Source organism: Manacus candei, unplaced genomic scaffold (assembly GCF_025592945.1).
Source record: "Manacus candei isolate 608988 ecotype Guabito, Panama unplaced genomic scaffold, ASM2559294v1 h1tg000014l, whole genome shotgun sequence".
Classification (NCBI taxonomy): Eukaryota; Metazoa; Chordata; class Aves; order Passeriformes; family Pipridae; genus Manacus; species Manacus candei.
The window spans coordinates 60510549-60534934 of NW_026138062.1; the positions used below are offsets into that span (position 1 = coordinate 60510549).

General features: G+C 44.8%; 2 protein-coding genes across 5 annotated transcripts in view; one reads left to right on the forward strand and one right to left on the reverse strand.

The window, feature by feature from the left end:
- Positions 1-4690, forward strand: part of ST3GAL6 (ST3 beta-galactoside alpha-2,3-sialyltransferase 6) — a 43316-nt gene extending 38626 nt beyond the window's left edge. For both annotated transcript variants that reach the window (XM_051781039.1, XM_051781040.1), the window contains one exon: positions 1-4690. In XM_051781039.1, coding sequence (XP_051636999.1) covers positions 1-81 — 81 coding nt within the window. In that variant the 3' untranslated portion in view covers positions 82-4690.
- Positions 4691-7207: 2517 nt separating this feature from the next.
- The window catches only part of COL8A1 (collagen type VIII alpha 1 chain), an 86840-nt gene continuing 69661 nt past the window's right edge, over positions 7208-24386 (reverse strand). For all 3 annotated transcript variants that reach the window (XM_051780986.1, XM_051780985.1, XM_051780988.1), the window contains 2 exons: positions 11082-11397; positions 7208-9298 (listed from right to left, as the gene is read on the reverse strand). In XM_051780986.1, coding sequence (XP_051636946.1) covers positions 7392-9298; positions 11082-11394 — 2220 coding nt within the window. In that variant the 5' untranslated portion in view covers positions 11395-11397 and the 3' untranslated portion in view covers positions 7208-7391. The remainder of the gene's footprint in view (positions 9299-11081; positions 11398-24386) is intronic.

Here is a 24386-nt window from a genome sequence, read left to right on the forward strand (position 1 = left end):
AATGAATATCACAACATCAGTGCTGAGCAGAAATTCTTGAAGAAGCTTATAGACAAGAACTTTGTGGTCAATTTGACGTGAAAGCTGAATGGAAAATACAAAGAAGAATCACTATTTTCAAGATTTGAAAAATTTTTATTTTTTGTATGACATTTTTATTTTTTAAGTGCAGCATAACTGTTTACTGTTTAAAAGGAGCCCAGAAACCTCACCAAGGCAGAAGCTTCTTCTAAGCCTGAGGGTAATGGACTGCTGCAAACAGAGTCAATTGAATTTCTGTGAAGCTATTTAATAGTGGGAAAACCGTGACACTTTCAACTGAAAGTATCAGGGATATATAAAAATGTGATGCACATCCCTTATTTATCAGTGAGAACTGTTTCCAAATGATGTCGTCCTCCAAAAGGGTTCCACTGTCAAGAGACTGAGATGACCAGTGTTTAATTAGTAGATGGATGTAAAGTACTGAGTATCTGTCTTGTAGTATGGAAGTGGCTTTAAAACTGTGCCTATAAATAATTACTGTATGTTTTGGAGAAGGGTGGACATACAGAGTGTACAGGCTTTGCTCCGCCGTACTCCCAAGGAGAGGACATCCACCGTCAGCAAAGAAGGCACGCGCAGCTCGTGTGCTGCCCATCGACTCTGAACTGCTGTTTGCCTTTGCCAAAGGTGAAGACCCTTGGGTCCAGTTTGTGGAAATGTCGATATTACAATGCTTGTGGTGTACCCATTTTATGGAAGAATCATATTCCCTGTGCTGTGCATCGAGTAAATTTTACAGTTGCTGACTTGACTTACAAAAGAGGGAGTATGAAGACCGAAGAGTTGTCCGAACTACCCGCGTGTCAGGCACGCACAATGGAAATGTGAGCTGGGACAGATGCTCATGCCTGAGTTTAGAGTCAATGCTTGTTGGATTCCTAGGTCTCCAGGGCAGGATGTCATGTATTTTTCTGTTTGCTCCCCAAGAATTGAGGTGGATTTTTCCAAATGAGCACAATCTCCTTCTTCGGATGCTGTAATGCATTTCCACCTTTGAAATGCATCAATACAAGCAGTGAAGACTCCCATTTTTGGCAGTAGAGTGTGGTAGGAATATCCAAGATGTACCTCAGCTGAATTACCATTTGGCATCCGTTTACCTCTCCTGTCCTGACATTTAGATTTAAAGTATGTGGCTGAACTAAATCATTTAGCAATGGGAATTTACTTGAGATTTTAATTGAAATTTAATGGGGCGTTTATGTTTTCTGTATTGGTTTGTCTCTGACAAGCCTGTTGAATAAATTAAGTCTACCTGGGAATGCACTTGACAGTTGTCAAAGAACAACAAGTAATATGCTGTTCTGATTCTTGCACAGGGTGTTGTATATGAAGTTTTTATTGTAATTGTGGCAGATTTGTTGGAAGATTTTGTGGTTATCTTAACCAATCATATCTAAAAAAATACAAAGAAGTCCACTTCCAAAAAAAAAAAAAGTTTAAAGTTAGTTTAAAGTTTAAAGCAGTAAATACCTTTGCTGCTTTTAAATAAAATTATATAGGTAGTGCATTTAAGGGTAATGTAAACAACTGCAATATGAATACAAACCTCTAATAGGTCAAGAGCATGGTATTTCTTCTTTTCAGAAGCTGAGGATTACGAAAGTACTGAACCCAATTTCTTTGCTGCGGCAATGTAGAGGAATAACCCATGAAGTAACCAAAGAGTCTTCTTTCTTTTTTCTATTACTCTTGAGGAGTAGGTATTTAAAACAAACAGGCACACACCTTGCCATAGTTCTCATTTCCATCTTTAGCTCCTTGGCTCTGCCATTTGGGAATTAGCGAGAGCGATGTGATTCGGAGGGGTGCCACAGCTGAAGGGGAGGAGGCTTGTGTTTTCACCTGAGTTTTTGGTCTGTTTCAGGCAAGCTGGACATACCTGAAACAACTCCGGATATCAGAAAAATCCGTGGCATGGGGTGGGGAAGGACCCAGATGTGTCCCCAGCAAGGAACAGGCTGTGCTGTGGTGTCTTGTCAGCTGTGTGTCCCTTGGGTGCAGCTGCAGTCCAGCCATGTGCAGGGCAACAGGCAAGAGCGTGGAGGAGAAGGGAATCTGGGAGGTCCTAGGGCACCGGAGCAGGTAGTGGAAATGGAGGAAATCACAATTTCTTCACCAGGTTGCAGAAGGGCTCTTACTCAATTTTTTTATGTCTTTTTTTTCCCCCCCTAAACATGCACATTTCTGAGGCTTTTAGGAGAACTTTGCTTAAAAATCTGAATACAAACAAAAAATAGTGATAGTACTGTCTTTGTCTCTACCTGCATTTATTTCTCCTGGTTATTTCAGTTAGTTAAAAAGGTTTGTGTGTCAGTCTGCAGCCCCAGACCTGCAGTGATTTAAACTATTGGCAGCAGTAGTAATTCCATGTGAGAACGATGCTGTGGTAAGGCTGTTCGCAGAGGTTGCAGTGTTGTCCAAGCTCTTGTTGCATAGAAGTCCTTGGTAGATCTTAGACTGTGTTGAGAACTGAGGCAGGCAGAAGTGGGGGGCTGCCTCTTCACTCTCAAAATGTGTAGTCACTTCCAGAGCTGGGGCCCCCAGCTCTCCCGTGGCTGCTGCCACGATCCAGCTGCATCCGTGTAATGTCTCTTAGTATGCTGTCTGTAAGGATTTTTTTCCTGGAGAGTTGTTGGATTTGCTCCAGACACTGTGAGGAGAGTGCTTGTGGTGGAGCAAGCTGCTTCCCTCTGCTTCTCCACCCGTCTCCAGTGGCAGGAAGTGGGTAGGGAGCTCTGCTTTTGAGGATGTGGTTATTTTCTCTGCTTTATTTTGTCTCCAGAGATATTCTTCCCATTAATCTAAACTGACTTTGTCTTCTGATTCTCCTAAGTGGTTTTCTACTTTTTGTGGGAGGGTGAGGTTTGGATTCTAACTATAGCAGAACAAACAAAATAACTGAAAAAAAGGCTTCATGGCAAACAAATGGTGTCTCCCAAACTCTTCGTACTTGAAATAGATCCCTTTTTTCTTAATCACATCAGCTTTATTGGTCTCCCTAAGACACATTTTTTTTTTTAAATAATGCGTTTGGTATTCTCAAGGCATTTAATACACTGTCTACAGTTATTTATCTATACTGGCTTCACCTTTTTATTTTTTACAAAGTCTCTCTGTTTGTATGAGTGACTTATTTTTGAAATTAAGCAATACTCTCAGGGATATTTTTCCCCCACTTTTGGGCTCCTGCAGGGATGTTCAGTCCATGTATGCCACTGTTATTGTCCCAGGGTGACTGAGTAACGTTTAGAACCAAACCTGTGTACTTGGGGCCGAGCCAAGAGCAGATACTGTTGAAGAACCACAAAGTATGAGACTTTTTTGAAAGCCCATCTTGCAGACCAGTAGCTTTTCTCTTCAGTAATAAGCAGTGAACCAAGTAATTAATTTTCCCCTCCATGAGATGTTTTGGTAGGATTATGTGTAGGCCAACCCTGCTTCATCACCTGTTTCACATAATTTCTGCTACTCTGCCTCAAGGACAGGTATGGTTTTGGCACTGACTTTGTTCAGGCAGGAATACCCATGTGTAGTGGGTTTCTCAGCAATGTTCACAGATGACAGTGTCTGTTCTGTCTGGGCACACGTTTTCACGGGTGTACTGCAGTACCAAAGACTTTACTTTGGGCTTTTAATAAAAAACAATAATGCTAACTCCAAATATTTAGATTGTTTCTGAGAGTGAGGTGCTATAAAGAAAGACTTTCTTCTTCCGTTTTTGCCGTTCCTGAAAGTGAAATCTCTGCACTGAAACTTCTCTTAATAAGCTATCCAATTTTTTTTATCACATCAGGGACAAAGCTACCAATTTTGGATCCCAGGGTGCTGCCAGCTTTATTTCCACATCTGGTAACAGTGTCTGTATAGGTATCCAGTGTCTCCTATAATTTTTCTTTCTCTTATCAGTTGTGAAGTGAGATGCTCTCCTCCCATCTTACTCTGTCCTGTTCCCCAGCAGCCTGCTGAATTTCAAGAGAGCAGCATCTTACAGCAAAGGTGCTTCTGCATTTTATCTGCTACCCCCCTCAAAAGAGTGCCCAGTCAGAAAGACCCAGCTCTAAGATACCAAAATATGCAGTGAACGGGCAGGATGACACGTGTCAGCTGAAAGCTTTGTTTGGCTCAGACTTTCAGGTTCGCTTTTTTTTTTTGTTTTGTTTCCTGTTGGGAAAGTATTTTTTCCTCCATTGTAATAATTAAGGGAAGTACTGAGATATTTTAAGAAGGAAGGTCATGGACTATTGCACTAAATGTGAATCTGAGAGTGCCTGGAAGATGTTACTAAATTACATTTCCAGTGACTGTGTTGGTGGTGATAATACAGAATCACAACTTTGATGTTTAAAAATTAGCATATGGTACTTCTTGTTTCCTATGCCATGCTTTCCTTTTTAATAATGCCCTGGGGGGTAGTATCAATAGCTTAACTTTTAAGTGGACTCTGATTTTTAAGAACATACTAAACTCAACGTGTTTTTGGTATCAGTAAATACTTATTTTATTTGCCATTTGTCTTAAGTTTTATACACCTTTAAAGTGCCAGCTGTGTTTTGAAGACATTCTTACAGTTGTTTCAAGTGAAATTTTGAATGCTAAAAATTTAGAAAGAGATTATTTTCCTGTGAATAAACTGTTAAAAAGACAGTGCCCTCAGACTTATTTTTCCAAGACCACTGCTCTGTGTGTGAGTGTGGATGTGTGGGTATGCCCAGCCCCATAATGATTGGTGTGTCAAATATGTATCAAATATGTTGTCAAATATGGTATCAAGTTTTGAACAATCTTTGATGCTTAGTGGAGCAAACAGTTGAAAATTTTTGAACCCAGGTGGGCTGAGTTGTTCTGTGGGTGGAGATCTCACTCCAGGCTGAGTACAAGCAAAGCTGGGACATGGTTTTTGTGGATAAGGTCAAGGGCAGCATCGTTGTGATTTGAATTTTTTTCACATTTTTTTGAATCTTGCTTGTCTTATTGTGGACTTTCAGGGGAATGCTAAAACAGAAGATGGTGTGTGACAAAAGACTTCAGAAAGTGAGAAAGTGAGATAGTGAGAGACACTATTGTGGTACTTTGTCTATAATCTTTTTGTGCAGTAAAAATGAGATGCTGGGGGACTTAAGGGAATCTAAGGGAGATTTAGGTAACAGTTACTTGATGCAGTAGATATTCAGTGCTTTCCTTTTAGTATGGACAATTTAGGAGTTTGCCAGCTTAGAGGAAAATGCCTGTCTCTGAGGTGAGATCAGGGAAGCCACATCAGGAGAACCAGGGATGTGATGAGCATCTCTCAGCCTGGGCAGCCAGTTCTGACTTTCTAGGTGAGCGCAAATCCTTACCAGCATGCCTCTGCAACAGATCCCTTGGCTTCCTTCTTGCTGCCCCTCTGCCTTTTTAAGCTGCACTCCCACATCGACTTGTGCTGAGCAGGCACCTGTCCTCACAGGCTGCTGAGGGAGCCCCGCGCTCTGTGCTTTGTGCATCCCCCCCGGCCCCTGCTGAGCCTTCCCACTAAATGTGACTCTAGGACAATGCATTCCCCCAGCAGCTTCTGGGAACTAAAGAAAAGGATATCTCTCTTTTTTGGTTTTTTCCTCATGTCCAGTGTCAGTGGTTTCAGAGAGTCGTTGTGGTCCGATACATGAATTCAGCAGATTGAATGTTCCTTCTAACAGTTCTGAATGAAGACACAATTGTTTTTCGGTTTTATTTTTAAAGATATTTAATAAGATATTTTTTTTTCAAATCAGTACAAAAATTTTAAATACAAAATTATTTGCTTTTGACATATCTCATATATTCTGGGAACATACTGAAGTCACCAGTGTCTGGTAAACTGTCCGTCCATTCCTGCCACCGTTCCATAAAATTTCTGAGATAAAGCACCACATTATATCACTGGAGTCCTTAGTCAATGTTAGACTGCATTAAACTCTGCATTTAAATAATGGTAATGCCAGTTAAATCCAATCTGAGTTCTGCATGAAAAATCTAGTTCATTTTTCACTCAAAAGCGGTAGCGTTAGCTAAAGACATGGAAGAAGTGACGAGTATTTAACTCAACTAGCGCAGCAGTGTGTGATGTGCAGCACTGTACAGGGAACCACAGTAAAGTACGCTGCCCTTTGGAAACGGAACACTGTTGAGGTGAGAGTAGCACCACTGATGAGCAGACAGAGACTTCTTGCAGAGAAGTCGCTGTCCTCAAGTACAGGAAAGGTTGAGGCCTGCAGGTTCTCCTTGACAACTGGTAACATATAAATAAGGATTGGAAATCAGCTTTTAGATAGAATGAAGTTCTTGGATAAATTTGAGTGATCAGCATTGCTGGTAAACTTATCAGTTGATCTCAAGCAACAAATTAGTTAATTAGCAAACAGAGCTACTTCTGCTTTGCCTAGTCATTGAAGAGCAAACTGATTTTACTTTTGCTGAGTGGCAGAATAGGTGTTTCTTCTGACAAGCCAAATGGGTTCTTAGTATAAGCACAGACATCCAAGCAAATTTGTGCCACCCTGTGTAAGCCAAAATGTCTCAATGACATGGCACAAAGTAAATGGGGAGCCCTTCATTTTTGTCTCTGATTTACCTCATCTACTTCAGCTGTGCAAATAGAGATGGAGACATTTTGAGTGCTGTGGCCTTTGGAGGTGAAACCAGTGCCTGCTGGAGTCAGTGGCAGCATTTTGAGTCCAGTGACTGCTGGAGAAGACTCAGGGGAATTGGTTAGTTACAGCATCAATACTTCTTTTCCATCATAAATCATTCAGGAAAAAAACTACCTGCAGGAATATTTTATATGGGGGAAGGGAAATAAAGGTCTTCAGCTACGAGAACCTTTGCTTTGTCAGGCAGACCTGCTGTCAAAAAAACCAAGAAACCCCCCACCCAGACAAATAAGCCACTCAAATTTTTTGTTATAATTAGAGACTGACCTACTCTGGTTTAAGTCACCGTTTTTCATCTCATTACTATGATCAATGCAACAGGAGTGAGTGACGTACACTAATTTGAACTTTAGTACTGAGTTATTGTGAATGAAATTAAGTAAGCATGGCATTGCAGAAATATATAACGTACAGCTAATATGTCCCCCTTGGGTGCAAAACAACTGCTTATGAACCTGATATGCATCTTTAGATATGTTCACCACACCTTTTTGTTTTTATAACTAGCTGTGCATAATGTTAAACTTTGTATTTATTCTTTTTTTTTGTACAAGATGGTCCAAAATGGTCATAAAATGCATCTTTTGTGGTATAAAAGTTGAAGCAGAGGAGAAAGGTTTTGACTTCATGTGTGTGTGTGTGTGGGTTGTTGTGTGTGAGTGTGTCTGGTTTTTTGTTTTACATGGGATACAATAAATATCCTGAAAAAGATGAATGAACGTATTGCCCGGCATAGAGTCCTGCTGCCTGCTCGGATGGCATTTGAACGTAAACCTTGTCTCCAGGCATGAGCTGGACCACGGCACTGCCCGAAGCCTGGTCCAGGAAGCCCTTCTTGTACTCATCGTAGGTGTACATCAGCGGCTCGTTGTTCTTGAACAGAGCCACCCACACGTTGGCCCCTTTACAGTGGACGTGGTAGGCGAAGTAGTAGACACCGGGGATCTCGCAGGTGAAGATCCCCGTCTGGGGGTTGTAGTTCTGCCGGCCGTTGTAGAGGAGCTTGTCGAACTTCACGGGCACCCCAACCCGGGGGAAGGGGGTGAGCAGCTCTGCTGTGAACGCAGGCATCTCGTAGACAATGCCACCAGCCTTGCCTTTCTTGCCCTTGTAGCCGTAGGGGGGCTTGACGCCGTCTATCCCTGGCCCCACCTCAGGCAGGTATTCTCCCACAGCTGGTGGAGTGGGTGGGATGATGACTGGGGGACCTGGGGGTCCAGGGGGGCCCGGTGGCCCCTGGAGCCCTGGCTGGCCAGGAGGACCGAGTGCCCCAGGCTTCCCTGGGGGTCCCTGCAACCCTGCAGCCCCAGGTTTGCCTACGCCAGGGAAGCCAGGGGGTCCAGGCATGCCTGGCTCCCCCTTCGCCCCTGGCAGCCCTGGGGGGCCAATGGGGCCGCTGGGTCCTGCAATGCCGGGGATGCCTGAGGGGCCCTGAAGCCCCTGGGCACCAGGGAGCCCCGGCTCACCCTTTGGCCCCACAAGCCCTGGGACACCCGGCAGCCCCGGCAAGCCTTTATGTCCTGCTTCCCCCTTGGGCCCTGTGGGGCCTGGCAGCCCCCGCAGCCCAGGGGCCCCCACTTCCCCAGGAAAGCCTGGCTTTCCCGGAAAACCCTGCAGGCCAGGTTCTCCCTTAGGGCCGACCGGTCCCGGTGGCCCCACGGGTCCACCCTCTCCTTTGGGTCCTGGGAAACCAGCGGCCCCTGGGGGTCCCATGATGCCTGGCAATCCCGGCTGGCCTGGCTCTCCTGGTGGCCCCCCCATGCCAGGTGGTCCCGCATGCCCCTTCTCCCCCTTTGGCCCCAGGGGGCCGGGCAACCCACCCACGCCTCGCTCACCTTTGGGCCCCGGGAAGCCTGGCTTCCCAACCCCAGGGGGGCCCGGGGGCCCCGGTAGGCCTGGCAGTCCCTGCTCTCCTTTGCCACCTGGGAAGCCTGGCTGGCCAGGCATACCATCCTGGCCTGGTTTGCCGATGCCAGGCGGGCCAGGAGGGCCTTGGATCCCAGGGGCCCCTGGAGGCCCCTGCAGCCCTAGCTCTCCTGGGGGTCCAGGTTTACCCAGGGGTCCCTGTGGCCCAGGAAAGCCAACCATGCCTGGTTTGCCAACCCCTGGCAGCCCCACGGGGCCAGGGGGACCAGGCAGCCCGGGTGGACCCTTCAGGCCTGGCAAACCTGGGATCCCAATGCCCTTCTCCCCTTTTGGCCCTGGGATCCCAGGGATTCCTGGTGGCCCCTTCATCCCAGGCTCACCCTTTGGCCCTGGCTGTCCCTGCAGACCTGGAGGACCTGCTTTCCCTATACCGGGAAGCCCATGAGGTCCTGGTGGTCCTTGTGGTCCAGGTATTCCCATAGGCCCGATCTCCCCCTTTGGCCCCATCTCCCCTCTTGGCCCTGGGGGCCCCATGACCCCTGGTTTTCCTGGCATCCCTGGCAAACCCGGCTTTCCAATTCCTGGATATCCTTGTGGGCCTGGTTTTCCTTTGGCTCCTGGCACGCCATGGCCTGGTAATCCAGGTGGCCCCGGTGGCCCTCTTGGTCCTGGCTCACCAGGGGGGCCTTGCTCACCCCTCAGACTGCGTATGGGCATTTCTGGGTTGGGAAGAAAAGAAGAAGAAAGGGGGAGGGAGAGAGACAAAAGGTGATTGCAGTCGCATCCTTCAAAAAACATAAAGGCAGTTTTGAATGGAATGTACTTGTTATGATGCTTCGTGGGTTTGTGGTAGGTAGAGCCAGCTAGCCAGTTACAGGTTGGTCCTGGGAATGAAGAGGATGTTGCTACTGTTTTGCATACCCCAAACTTCCATGCATGTGTCTGTTTCCATAAAATAATTACTGTGCATCATATGTAAAAGTTATTTGTGCTTTACTGGTATTCTCCACCTATACAGTCTTAAACAGTAAAATCTGCACGTTGTCCCATATTTGCTGTACATTAATCTACCTTTAGGAGTTTTCACAAGACACAGAAGCTGCTCGGTGCTTTCGTGCTGTAGGAGGAGTCCTGGCATAAAAGTACTTTTGCTGGAGGGCTTGCATGAGCAAGATCAATTAAAAAAGATTCTGTCAGTAAGGTTTGTATGTAGGTATGTCTGTATTCACCAAGGCTTTGGATCCCATTAAGGTGTTACTGGAAACCAACCTACGTCCTTAACCATCTCTTCTAAATGTTTTGCAAAATCATTCTATTGTCCAAACCCACATTTTTGTGTATGTGACCACTTAGTGTTGCAGGTCAGGGAGGGAGTTTCTGTGTGGGGGTGTTTGTGCTGGGGTCAGTTGCTTTTCAAGCTGCAGGCTTTTCATGTTAAGTGGAAAATCTCTCCAGCTCTAAAAGGGATAAAATAGTGAGAGGCTTGGGGGAAGGCAAGAGATGAGGTTTCAGGACAAGAGAATTAACTGTTCTTTGAGAGGCAGAAACCCTTCCTCTCTGCACATGTTGTGTTTTATGCACGTAGAAGATCTTTGCTCATGAGATGGGTTGATTTCACAGCCAGTGGTGTTTGTTCAGACAGTCCAAAAATATTCCATTTCCCTCTGAAGCCAGTGGGTGTTGTGGTTAGCTGAAACCTCAATAAGACAAAGGGTTAACCAGCTTGTCTGAAGTCACACAGACGCTGGCTGTCCTCACAAGGATTTTATGATACTGGGTGTTCCTGGTCACCCTTTGTATTTGGACTTTCTTTCTTATTTTGTTAAATATCTTAATACTGTCCAAACTTCCTTTACTGAATACAGAAAGTGCTTGTACGTGCAGACTTGTGCAGTAAACCTCTGTACTTTCAATCTTCTGTTACACCCATAAATAACCTATAGAAAGAGGACTCCAGAGTTGGAAGAGCAATTGTATACTCTTATCTGCAAACCTCTAAATCACAGAGTCTGGGCAAATTCAGACAAAACTGTGATGTTCCCGTAAATTTGAATCTTGGGGCTGTTAGCTCTTATGTCTGGTTGCTGCAGTTAGAGTGGGAGCAGATCCAGGCAGGACCCTGGCCCATCTACCTGGGCCATCCTTTGAAACCCCATCAGAGGGACTTCTGCAGGCAGGTGGGATTACGAGGTTTCTCCTAACCTCGAACAAGCACCCAGGCAAATCTGGGGCCAGCCCTGGGTGCTGGAGACTCATCACAGGTAGGGCTGCTCAGAGGCTGTGCTGCAGTCCAGAGGATGACTGCGGACTTGTGCTGGTGACCCTGAGCTGCCCCACAGCCTGTTTTGTCCACCTGTGGCCAGGTACCAACCTGTCCAGTCCTTTGGGCACAGGGGTGCTGTGCCCAGCCTGCTCCAATGTTCAGGCCCCCCCTCCGGCAAACAGTGCTCTCGTGCACTGGTTGGGATCGTGCAGGGTTGGGGAGGGACATGGCCAGCCTACCTTTTTCTTTCTTGGGAGCCATATCCTTGCCAAGCAGGGGCCTCTGTGGGATCTCCTTCATGTACTGAGGCAGATGGGGGTACTCTTTCCCGTACTGCATGTGGGGCATCTCCTTGCCCATGTGCTGCATTGGGATGCCTTCTTTGCCCAGTGGCATGTGAGGTACTTGTTGTCCAAGAGGTTGGTACTGGGGCACCTGAGGTGGCAGCTGCTTGATCCCATAGTAGGCACCTCCTTGAGCAGACCTCACCAGCTCCAGGTAAACGGTGACAGCCACTGCCAGCAGCTGCACAGGGAAGAGCAGCGCGGCCATCACCTGCAAAAAAACACCGCAAAACCCACAGTTGGCAGAAGATTTTCATGGTATGTGTTTCCCATTAGGGCAACATGCTCTCATTTTCTGCAGCAAACTGGACCTAAACCTCCACAAACTGGCTCTGGTTTGTGCACTGCCCTGAAGGACATCGAGCAGCAGGCCTGTATCTGGTTTATTGGAGGCTCTTACTCAAACAGTACTAATACAGTAAATGTCCTTATATGTATTTAGTTTTATGCTACCCCAGGGGTGCCCTCTGCAGTTTCTTCACACCTGCTCCCAGTTTGCTGCTTTCTCACTTGTGTCAGCGCCACAGCACAGGTTGGGCAAGCTGTGCTGCAAGCTCTGGCACAGGGGAAGAGCAGGCAGGGGATGTGGGGGTCTTATAAACACTTTCTGCCCAAGGAAGCTAAATTGTCAGTGCCCCTTCCGCTCTCCACAGCAATGAAAGCTCAGTTTCTGCAGCTTAAATCTGTGCCTATGCCCCATGACTGCAGGGTCTGTTCCTATGGCAGGTCTTACCAGCTCTCGCCTTAAAACTGGGCTGGGATCCTCTCAGCCTCTACCCAGAAGTAGGCCATCGAAGGGCTACCTGAGTCATCACTGCTCCAGTCAGATCAGCCAACCCAAGACTTTCTCTGGGAATGTTAAAGGTCTAAAGGTCTTCTACTGTTTTCTAAAGATGGGAAATCTTGTCCCATCTGCTGTTGGCTTTCCTTTCTGCAGTAAGGGCATTTACCAGCAGGTGAACAGCAAATCAGGAACCAGGAACTCCCTAGAGGAGTGCAAACTGGGGAGAGCTTATGGTAAAATGAGACTCTCCATGTGTTGGAGTATTTTATCCCACAGCCAAATCCTGCCCTTTTTGGCAATTGCCAGGCCTGATGGCTGTCCCTCTGTCCCTGCTTTTCCACCATGCAAAGATACCTTGCACCCAACCTGGGCACCTGGAAAAGCCCCCTTGCTTTTCCAAGTCACTAATGCTGCAGAGCTTTGCCAAACTGCCTGTTGGGACTCACTCCCAGCAGCTACTGCGCCCCAGTGTGATGAGGGCATGTATTATCATTACTGAAGGTGTAGTGGAGGCTAAATAAAAATTATGTAGTTGGAACCACAAGCAGAAGGTTGTTATTTTCAATAATAATTCTACATAGACAAATGAACTACAGAAAAGATGGAACTGTGTGTTAACAGCGAAACAAACCATTTAAGGACATGAAATATTAGTGAGTAAACGCTAGGTGGAGCATATGTTGCACAGCTGAGTTTCTGCAGTCACTTTCTTTCCCAGGAATTCAAAGTCTTGGATGTAACCGGCTGCCATGTGGCAAAGCGCAAGCACAGTTGCTCATCCTTGTTCAGCACAGCATTTCAGCAAATGCTTCTCCTCCAGTGAGTTTAATGTGGCTTTTAGCCCACAGCTGGCTGTGCTGCTGTGAGCTAAAGGATTAGGGCCTTAGGACGTGGTATTTCTGCTTAAAGCCCAATGGCACTGGACTTCGAGGACAGTCTGTGCATGATCAGTTACTGTGGCCTGGCTGGGACATGGTAACTTATTAACCCACTGCAGCTTCATCTGGGTGCATAAAACACTAAGCAATCTTTTTTTTCCTTTTTTTTGTGGGGGGGAGATGTCCCCATTCTGTCCTCTGTTGGCCTTCCTACCCCATTCTATACCATAACGAGTAACTTGCAGCAGCTTTGCCTCTCTGTAGTGTGACACCTGCCTCAGTTTGCAGGGAAAATCCCAGCTACTGGAAAATTTGCACCATTCTGTGCATCTCTCACAAAGGAAAAGCATTGCCCATATGAAAACAGAAATGCAGCAAAACCTTTAAAAAAATTAGAAGATATTGGATGATTTAGGACTGTTGTTGAAACCTACAAGTATGAAGGGCAGGGTGGATTTGAAGAATGAGGTTATTAAATTAGCTTCTTGGCTACTTTGTTGTTCTGGTGACCAGTTTTGGGGGGTTTATTTTTTTAAAAAGATAACTTCAGTGGAATAAGTAGAGAGGGAAATAGGTAGAATTCCTTTGGATGAGATTTTGTCCTTGTTTTTATTACAAAACATGGGCTTTGTGTGCAAGTGGGAGGTATTTGAAATAACTGAAAAAATTTCCTTCGGGGAGACACCAGCCTGCCCGCAGCTCAGAGTGAACTCAGCCTCCTGCTGCTTGTGCTGGGCTCCCTTGGCCCTGCCAAGCGTCACACAACGCACCTGCAGTTTAACACGAGATGTTTTTGTGGGCCCACGTGGAAATTTTGAGGGAGATGAGGCAAGACTTTTAGAGATAGGAAGGCTCCAGAGAAGGTGATCTCACTACATCTGTGTTTCCTGTCATGTTTTTTGACTCATCATAACCCAACCAGTGTGGCCTGGAAATGACAGATTGCTTCTCATCTATTGATTTTGGCTGGGGCTGGTGCCTGTGACTTGCTGAAGTGGAAGGTGGGGGCTTATTTACTGAACAACCTTGTGCTAGATGGGACTTGGCTGACATCTTTGTGGGAGGAGGTCAGAGCCTCCCCAGTGGCCTTGTGAGCTGTCTGGGTCTTGGGATCTGCCGCAGGTACTGAGAAGCAGCCTGTGTTTGGTGCCGGCCGTACAGCTCATCTCTTCCCCACTCCCAAAGGAAGGAGAGATCAGACAAAACTTGTCTTGATGAGAAATGTGGTAGAGTTGTGTGTGCTGCTGCTGGATTATCCCTAAAAGATGCTGTCACTATAAGGCAAGCCTACCTGGCAGCAGGAGGGATGCCGAGGATAGTCTTCAGTATTTCAGCTCATTGCCTGTCTCATCCAAGTCAGCTTCTCTAAAAAGTTATTTATGTACTGAGGGAAGTTGAAGGCCTTATTTTTTTTGCCTTGCAGTTGGTTTCTGAATACCTGAGTGCACAGCTCTGGTTTGAAGACCTCACTAGGAAACCACTAGCATCTTTAATGCCTAAAAGCTACTGAAAATCTTGTTCTTGGTTTTCAAAAGAAGACTATAGATTGTAAATGTTGGACTGGTCCTTCAGAGTTTATGAATAGCAAAAGGAGAGTTTTTCCAGCAGTGTCAGAACTTTAGGAAAATAGCAGAGTGAGGAGGAGAAAAATCTGTGTTGAAGATGCAGCCAAAGCGTAAGACTTCCCACACCTTTCACCCAAATCCCAGCAATTTAGGGATCATCTCCAAACACTTTCATGTAATGCAATCTGACATACTTTCAAAGGTGTGTCTGTTAGTGGAGTGATAATTTGGCTCTGGATTGGGATTTTCCTGGGTTTCTGTCAGAAAGTAATAGGAATGTGTCTGTGTATTTGTGCACCTTTAGAGAAGCCAAAGGCTTGGAGAAAGTGAAATTTTACCTTACCTTTTTTTGATGTCTGAAGGGAGATGGAGGAGAAGCAACTATGCCTTCACACTATGTGACATGTCATTTTGAACCAGTCATTCAAATTAAGCCACAATAAACATTTTGCTTTACCTGGGGTGGGACAAGCCAGTTGAGGATGAGGGAATATTATCCTAAACCACAGTGTTCAACTGCTCGTGTGTGAGTGCATGTGGTTGGCTTTGTGGGTGAGAGAGAGTCCCTGAAAAAACACATTTTTATGGGCAAAGCTCAAGTGAAAACATTTCTCAATAATCTCTTCGGTGGAGCTGTTCTCCTGAGAAAACGAGAAAGGACCTTCCTCTGACTATTTGAGTTTTTCAGTAGAAACTGAAGACAAAACAAAATGTACCAGCAGTCATAATTCTTAAATTCTTAGGTTGGTGTGAAAAAATAATGGCTGGTTTAGCCTAATTATGTAAAGAATGTATGGGAAGAGTGATGATCATCCACGTGGGACTTGAAATCATAGGTGGTCTTGCAAAAGGTGGAAGCCAGATCTTGATTTATTGGTTCTTACAGGAAAGTCATCACTCTGCAACAAATGTTGGGTTTAGCTGAAGTTTACCCACATCTCAGAACCTCTAAGACACTCAGCCAGAGACTACTCCTATGGGCTTAATTTACTACACCTTACTTTTTGCTGTATTTACCAAATAGGCATAAGGCATGAGTAGATCTCAGTGACCTGAAGTCTTCTTCCCTGGGGTCCCTTCCATAGGGGCTGCCTGAAACTGCAGGACCAGATGTCCACTGCAAGGGGGGATGGTCTTGCTCAGGTTTCCACATGGAAAATCACTTCTACAAAATAAAAATCCTAGTGACTCTAGAGATTTTGTTACCAGAAGAGTGTTACTAAAAAAATTTGATGATAAAAAGCTAAATTCTCTAGGATGTTTTTTCACTCAAGATCAGAAGTGGTTAGGAACACAGCTAATTTTGGGGTGAGCTTGACATATAGAGATATGCAGGAACAGCATGGAAATCGCAAATAATGTGTCACCACACGTAAGGAGCAGCAGCAGCGCAGCATTGCAGAGAGCTGGTGGGTCAGCAGCACAGTCACTCTCTGGGGGGATTTCCCTGGCTGGCCCCCACTCCATATGCAGAGGTACATGGCAGCTCTTGGGAAGTCAAAGAAGGGCTCGTAAGAGAGAGCTAAAATCCTTACAAAGTGATAGCAATTTCTTTTCAGTTTTCATTTGTGGTGCTACTTCGGAAACAAGTAACCTATACTGTTCCTCTTTCCTGCAGTACGGATCCATGAAATCACTCGGTTATACTTGCAAGCATGTACACACCCCCACTCCATGCATATTTTTGTTAAGGTTTCCACCACATGAAAAGCATTGAATTAAGCACTGGGCATATAAATTGGGTTTTTTTTCAGCATTTGTAAACTAATTCTGTTAGACAGCTAATTTTCCTAGAAGAATTTTTAGCACAAAATTAGAAGAGTAGCTATCAAGGCCTTAGTTCCTGTAGTGAACTAAGCTATTCCTATCCAGTGACTTCAAGTGAGGGGTGTGAAAAGTCAGGCAAATGTTGGTGGTTGTTCTCAGCACCAGTGCCACGATGTGTAGGTGACTTGAGCAGTGAACTTCCCACCACAGTTTTCAAAGATACTGTTTCAAAACTTCATGGCAGCTAGAATTCATCTCTGGATCATTAACGCCTTTGAGGACTAACCTGTCAGTCAGTGAGTACTTTCTGAAGGTTTCTCCCTGTACTGTACGGAGACTGAATTTTAACGGTAACTCATGTTTTCAGGGGCAGGAAAAATCTAAACCTTCTTCTTGCCAAATCATTTTGTATATACTCAAGAGTTTTGAGTGCCATTTAATGCACACATTACCGCTTGCATATAAAGCACTCTTCTGCCTCTCTGTGCCCAAAAAAAGTTTTATGTTATTTTATGTTTTCAAATTTGCCAGCAGACTAGTTAAATACAAGGCAGGGGGTTTCTTTTTGCAAGTTCAGTCATACTCCACATAAAAGCAGGGAGTGAAGGCAACCAAATATAACTTGACAGGGATTTCCTCTGAAAGCTAACCAGTTTCATAACACAAATTAAGACTAGCTACACTGACCTAATCTTATTTTCAGCAGCAAAGAGCAGGAGGACAGTAAAGGAGAGTGCAGCCCCTGTGCGAGGGCCCAGCCGTGCTGTTGGCAGGATTCACGTGGTCCGTGCCTGACTTTGGCCCAAGCAGGTTTGGGGTTCCACATAATTTTGCTGTTAATGGTGCCTGCAACTTCGTTGAAAGCTGTACTTGTTCTTGAGTAGGTGAAGAGTTTACCTTGCTAAAGGGTCTATAAGGCCCTGTGCATTCAGTAGGTAGGAAAGTAGGATTTATGGTAAATGTAATCCTTCTTGCCTCTTGTGAAACTATCCCACAGAGATCAGGTTTATTTTTTTTTCCCTTCCTCCTTTTCACTGTCCCTTCCAAGGAAACCAAGTAGTCTCAAGTGTCTGTGTTCAGTTTAGATTACCAAGAAATAGCTATTGTTTAGTATGTTAAAAATAAATCATATTTTGCTCAAGGTCTAACAACTGTGTCTGATTATCATGTGGTATTTACTAAATCTGAGGCAGTCATAACAAGTATTGTCATAATAAACATTTTAAAATGCATGCATGCATAAACCTGTTGCTAATGGGAAATATTCAACATGTGGCAGATGGCTTGTTTCTAGGTTGTTTGGGTTTTTTTAATTCAAAATGGTGCCTGCAGTTTCTTTCTTAGAGAAGTGTGAAAACATTTAAATAAATGGCTTCATCTTAAAAAACGATGATCAACTATAAGCTATCTTTGGCTTCACTGATAATTATATGATCTTCTATTGCAATTCCTGGGGCGGTCTCCATTTGTAAATGCATTTCCAAAGATGAAGCAATTGCCTCTGCTCCAGTCTTTCTGCAAATACATTCATTCATGGGCTCAGTCAGCTCACCCAGCTCTCTGTGGGCACCCTTGGACTTCCCATGTTTCTTGCTTCCAAACAGTGTATATCTGCATGTGGGCCTTTATCTGTTGCTTGTGTGCAGGTATTTATATGTGCATATCTATGTGAAAATATGTCCTGGGAGTGGAGGCAGCCACAATGAGAAGGAGATTTTAGCTCATGCAGACACATAATGACATTGCCCTTAGTCTTCTTCCTATGCCCAGTGTGCTGTGAGCCTACTTACATGGGCCCGGGTAGGCATCTCCTTCTCTCTCTGCAAACCTGGGCATGATTAGATTGGCAGCTCCATAATCCCTAACTCCCAGGCACAAGGGCTCTGCTGACTCAACACAAACATGAAGCTCATGATTTACGATGATATTAAGATGCCTGGCGCTAGTAATTGATTTCCAGGGGAGTTCATCTCTTGCGTGTTTTTGAGGATCTGGCCCAGATGCTGTTTGCTGGAAAATGCCTGAAAGCTACTTGGAGTCAGATGGCAGGGAGCCGTGACAAGGATCAGTAAGTTGGGCACTGCTGGCCGGGTGACCACAGTCCCCGGGGATGCAGCTCTCTGGCGTGGTGGCATGTGCTTGTTTGCACGAATCGGTGTCTGACCTTGGGGTGGGGATGAAGGACCAACGTGGGGGAATGTTTGCAGAAAAGCATGCGACTTTAATTATGGGATTAGAATTAATTATAGGTAGGATTTAGAAAATACCTGCCTTTGAATACATTTTCCTGTTCTCTGCCATACAGCATGCACTTGAATCCTCTGCCTAATGCTCTCTTCTGGGCAGTTTGCCTACAGTCTTGGTGGCAGGCAGATTGATGGAGGCACTTTAGTGACTGTCACCAGCTCCCGGTTCAGCGACCGGCTGCATGAGGCACACAAACCTGGACCCAATAACGTGGAACACACAAAGTGATCAAAGCCTAGAGCTGCCTCCCCACTTATCAGCACGTAACCACCCTCCTGGCACCGAGCCCAAGACTGGCCACCAATGCGTCCGAGCACAGACTGGTTGTTCAACGTGGGAACTGGACTGAGGGCTCCTTCTCTGAAGTGGGGGTGCTACCCAGCGCTGCAGAAGGAGCTCCCTGTGGGGCAAAGGCAATGACACTGTCCAAGGAATTTGCCTTATCAGATGTAACAGGTTTGCTGTGTGCAGCCCACTGGAAAAGAGGCTGGTTTTCATGGAAGTGCATTTGTAGGCAACCAACCGTTTCCTAGGAGAGCTGTTGGTATGAGGATTGTTTTGGCAAGAACGCTTTGCATCTACTGCCAATCCACTACCCCAAAATAAATGCAAAGACAGACAACTGGTGATGTGCTTCAGACTGAGGTGTGTGATCCAGTAGGCTGAACCTTGAGGTGTTGATAATGAACTATGGTGATTTCTGGTTGCAGAACAGTGTGAACAGGGAACTGCAAGCTTTCTTTGGAAACCTCCTTTCTCAGCTGTCACTCATCACTCTTGGCCTTACTCTGCCCTGGGACAGGTTGTGTTGGCTGCGTGCAGTAGAACCCTCCCAAATTTTTATGGTACAATTGTTTGCATGTTATCATGGTACAACAGTTTGCAAAGTGTATCACAGCATTTTGCTGTTTTAATCCAAGGCAGTGCCTCTAGGCAGTGCTGCTATGAATTAGACTCACTGGTGAAAGTGTAAATAAAGTTTCCATTTCACTACCTCTCGGTTCAGCCAGCTACAGCTTTGTGAGCAGGCCACACACTAGCAATGGGCTCTGAATGACAAGTAAATATTCTGCACAGTTCACTATTAAACTTGTTAATCAGTGAAATGCTCCATCTCATCAGATGTGTAGGGGTAGACAGAAATGAGGGAAGATTATCTCTTTTTGTGACAGTAAACTGAAGCACATCCTAAATCTTTGCCCAAATATCTGCCAGTGCCAGAATCTTATTCTGAAGGTTATCTGTCAGTTTTACTGGTCAGAGAACTCTTAGTTCCTCATTTGATTAATCACATTACTGAACTAAAAGCAGAAAAAATAAATTGTTGTCTTTGTGGAGGTGCATTGAGTCCTAAAGAGGCACGAAAGATCAACTTTGGCTATGTATATTTTATTCTAATACAGTGTGGGTTAAAATTCTCTTACATGTGTCTGGGAAGACTGCTTAGAGAGGGAACATTCTGTGAACTACTAGATCTCAATACCTTTAGGAAAGCTTACATGTGCATCTGCAAGACACAGCTAGGTGCCAGAGTGTGTATTTTTCTTAAACACTTCCCAAGAGGTGACAAAAGAAAGACAAATCCTGATTATAGAAGCGTTCTTGGTAATGACAATGATTGATTGTTACAGATGTGGCAGGGAAGATAATGTCTTCTTATCAGTTTAAGTGTTACATAAAGCAGTAGAGCTCCCTGCAGTTGTAATATTCATGCAGGGTGGACTTTCCAGGCTAAGGTATACTTAGTGCCAAACCTAAGGAGACCAGGGGAAAGTGGCCAGAAGCTGCTCTTGTGCTTCTCTTGATCCTGAGGCTGTAGCAAGTACTGTTTCAGTTGCTGGTGCCACTTGATGTCTGACTTGCCCTGCGTGGCCTGTGGGCCACCTATAGCACCCTGCTGTGGTGTGACATCCTGCCACTGTCACCATGCCCTCACTGAACTAAAAAGGCTGCACTGTGTCCGGGGTGGATAGAACCCAGCCACAACTTTGGGAAAGGCAGGTGTCTGTGTTTGCTAACACTGAGGTCTGGCCAGTGTTCTGCCATGGGACATTTTGGGAGGTGAGGGCTCCTGGCAGCTACAGAGTGCCTGAGGCAGGCAGGAGGGATGGCTCTTTGGAAAGAGGTGAGTTTTAGCTTTTTATTATCAGTGATGAAGCAGGGACTTCTCTGAAGTTTAAAACGTTTTAGCTCTTTTTAGCACTGCATGTATTCTGATTAAATATAAGTGCTTTACAGATTTAAATGGGAGCTGTTAAACCCTACCAAGGAATCAAGATCATGAAATCTCATTAAGAACAAGAGACTAATTCTGGGTGCACGGGTTCTTTGGTTGAAGTCTTTTGGTTATAAGGAAATGTTATTTCATGTGCCCCTGTGTAGTGATCTCACTCCAGGCTTTGCAACCCCTTATAGCATTTACTTTAACAATCTTGGGAATTCCTGCTCTATAAAGCAAGAAATTTGTGCCAGACTCTTGAAGTGCTTGGCCTGATCTTAATTTGAAATAATTTATTGTTCTCTGTGACTCCTGTTGCAATCCTGTGGCCTTACGCGTTGTCTTCTTGCCATAAAATTTGCTTGATTGCCTCTGTCTGAAACTGGCACGGCACAGCATTTCTGTTCCTTTTCTCACTTTGATGGTGTACAAAATGTGTTTTCTTGGCTCTTGCCCTCATGCTGTTTCATGACTTTTTTTTCTTTTCTTTTTTTTTTTTTAATAAAAGCAAAAGGCTTTGGAGGCTTTATTTTGGAGACGAATTGTTGCAATTTACAATATTTCCGTTCACTGTGCTTTGATGAGCCTGTCGAGAAAGAAAGAGCAGCCTCTCTCTCCCTTATTTTTATTTGCTGTGCTCTAATTCTGCAGCTTCCCGGAACTCCAAAGACCCAGTCCAAGGGAGATATGAAAACAATAACAAATGTCTGTAAAATATTTTTCTTGAAAAAACTTCCTCTCAGACAATTTTTATTGGAAGATTATTTGCCATTAAAAAAAATTCCTGCCCTTTGCATACTTTTCCTACCTTTGCTCGAACAGTGGAAGAAATAATCTTGCCTTAGAAAGTTAAACATACTAGACTACTCCACCCAGACAGAAATCAGGAGCATGTTTTAAAATTATTTACCAACAGTTATTTTCCTATTTTATTATAAAATATTGCAGATATCGTTGTATTTGTTAGGATGTGCTAATCATGATCTGACACCGTTCCATTCACAAAAATCAAGCAGATCTTACCTTGTGATTGTATTTCCTAAATGGGTGAATTATAGACAACAATAACCACAACTGGACACTCATTTGGTTAAAATTATTTCAAAACTGGGAATTTAATTTTTATGAAAGACCCTTTGTGCTCTGGGTCATACCTTTGGGCAGACATGAACATGGAGGTTACTAGATGGTTGACAGTGGATATGCCAATGTACATCTATCATAATCTGAACTTGGGTGCAAATCATGACCAAAACCCACCGAAAATTCAAGTGGACGCCTCTAACTGCCATGGCTGAACTGCACACACACATCCCTGTGTCATGCCAGAATAGATCTGCCCATAATGACCTTCTTCCTCTTCCTCTTGTGGAGCAGGTAAGAAAATGCATCTTAGTCTAGTGTGCTTCAGCAACAGAAGCACTTGACTAGTTGAGGGGCAGGGAGGAAAAGCTTGAAATCATTGTTACTTCTGAACAAATGTAATGTGTACAGGCCTACACAGATACCACTCTCTTCCCACTCTACAAGTGCAAGTGCAGAAACAAGGGTAGCATGACAGCCTGAGTTGTGAAGTACACCCTGTAGGTCTGACTCAGTGAATATTTATAACAAATGTTTGCTACGTCTCTCAAAAGCACATAGAAGAAAAAGGACACTTCTGAAACACATGAAAGACCCTCCCCATCCCATTCACACACACTTATCCTGCATCCATGAAAATATATAGTCATTGAAACTCCAAAAATGTCATGAGGGAAATTAATTTCCTATATGCAATCCAATGTACTATGGTTTAAAGGACTTAAAATCACCATATCTGTCACCTTGGAACAACCCAACCAAGGCCAAAGGAAAGCAAAGCCAAGTGCTGAAGAGCAAATACTATCAGTCACTCACTCAAGTCTCTCAACTCTACTCCAAGAGAAACAATCTGAAAGGTTCAGTGCAGCCATTTGGACCCATGATAACTGTGAGACTAGCAAATATTCAGACTGCAAAGCTGGTCAGTGCTCAACTCCCAGGGCTAATGGTTATAAAACAGCCGCAGTGGGAGTCGGCACTTTTATTTCATCAGTGCTGCATCCAGGATGAGGGGCTGTGCCAGTGGGGATAGGCTGACAAACACACTGCTGCCCTGCTGCTCAACTGGATCCAAGGCAGACACCAGCTTCCCTTCAGCTGCCTGCTGAACTACGTGGCAGACTTGGGGCTGAAAGGATATAGGATTGGAGCAGGGAATTAAAGCACTTCAATCCATAATCAAAATCCAAGCCCCCAATCAGGGACTGATTAGCTCTTGCCTGATCTGTCTCATCACTGAAATCCTCCCCAAAGTAGTGGTCCCACTGGTCCCAAACCTTTCTCAGTGCCAGATGTGGAGTTGAGGCTCCCTTTGCCTGCTGATGCCTCCCAGTCTTTCAGACAAGGTCCCATGGGCTTTCCCTCCTCTCTGTGGCTTCTTGGGTCTCCTGTGACCTCTGCCAGCTCCTACCTACCCTCCTGGGAGCTGATGCCTGTAGCCTGCTGGCTCGGGCATGCCTAGGGGGAAGGAAATATGAACTTAAATGCCTTCTGCTAAAGGAAGGAATTAGACCCCTCTTCCTCAGTGCAAGGAACACTGTGCTTGAGCTGCTGATGGCTGCACTGAGTTAGAAAGAAAAATTTGGCACCTGCCTACAAAAGAGGATTGTGAGCTATGAACTGAGAGTGAAGGGACTTGAGCGCGTGTACTTCGTTCACCAGAAGGCGCTTAAACCCAGGAGAGAGCTAGGATATAGGATGAACTGAAATCTTCAACTTTTCCTATTTGGCTGTCTTAGGCAGCTCCCCAAACAGTGGCTTTTGTGAATCCCCCTCTGAGGCACTTAACTCAACTTACACACATGCATGGAGTCCTGGCATCTAATTCAGGCATGTGGACTCCATTATGGAGCCAGATGTAAACTTCCCATCATGGATTAGGATCTGAAAGGTTCTATGTCCTGTATTGTCAGTCAATTAAGGCCTCCATTCCCTGCCCAGTCCTCTTTTTTGTTTCAAAATCTGGATTACTTTTAAGCAATTATGTATTTTAAAAAATTATTTTTGTATCTATGCAAAGGAGTAGTTAAGGCATGTACTGGGTATTCCCCAGATGATGCAGTTAAGTCAACAATGACTAACTTCACAAAATCTGGCATTAGAAAAAACAGTGTATTTAAATGACATCATATCCTTCCCCACAAACTTTGTCCACCAGATCCTTACTGCTGAACATCAGAACCAAAGGTTTATGGCTACCTACAGACCATGGCTCAGCCAAAATCAAAAATAAATCCATTGGGCTGATATTTCTCTAGCAAGGAAAAGGGTATCATGTTCTCCAAACAACAGAGTGTCTATCAGCAATGCTTACAATGATTTTCATTTCTGTGTTTTGTTTGACTCTGAGATGGGGCACCTGTGTTAATTCCAAATTAATTTTGTCTTTGGTCAAGAAACCTGCTCAGATTTTCAGATGTTAGTGGAAATCATGTATTCTTGATAGAAATACTTCTAATCTGCTTTGTGGAAGGCTTGTTTAACCATGCTAAGGAAAGAGATGTTCTTGAGTACATAATTATAGCCCACGGGCTCAGAGTTTGAGAGGGTTTTTCTCTTAGGTCTGAGCAGTATTCCCTGAAAATTGTCGCAAAATTCTCAATAAGTTAAACAGTAAGGCTGATCAGATCCTGCAGGAATGAGCTCCTTAAAGGACTG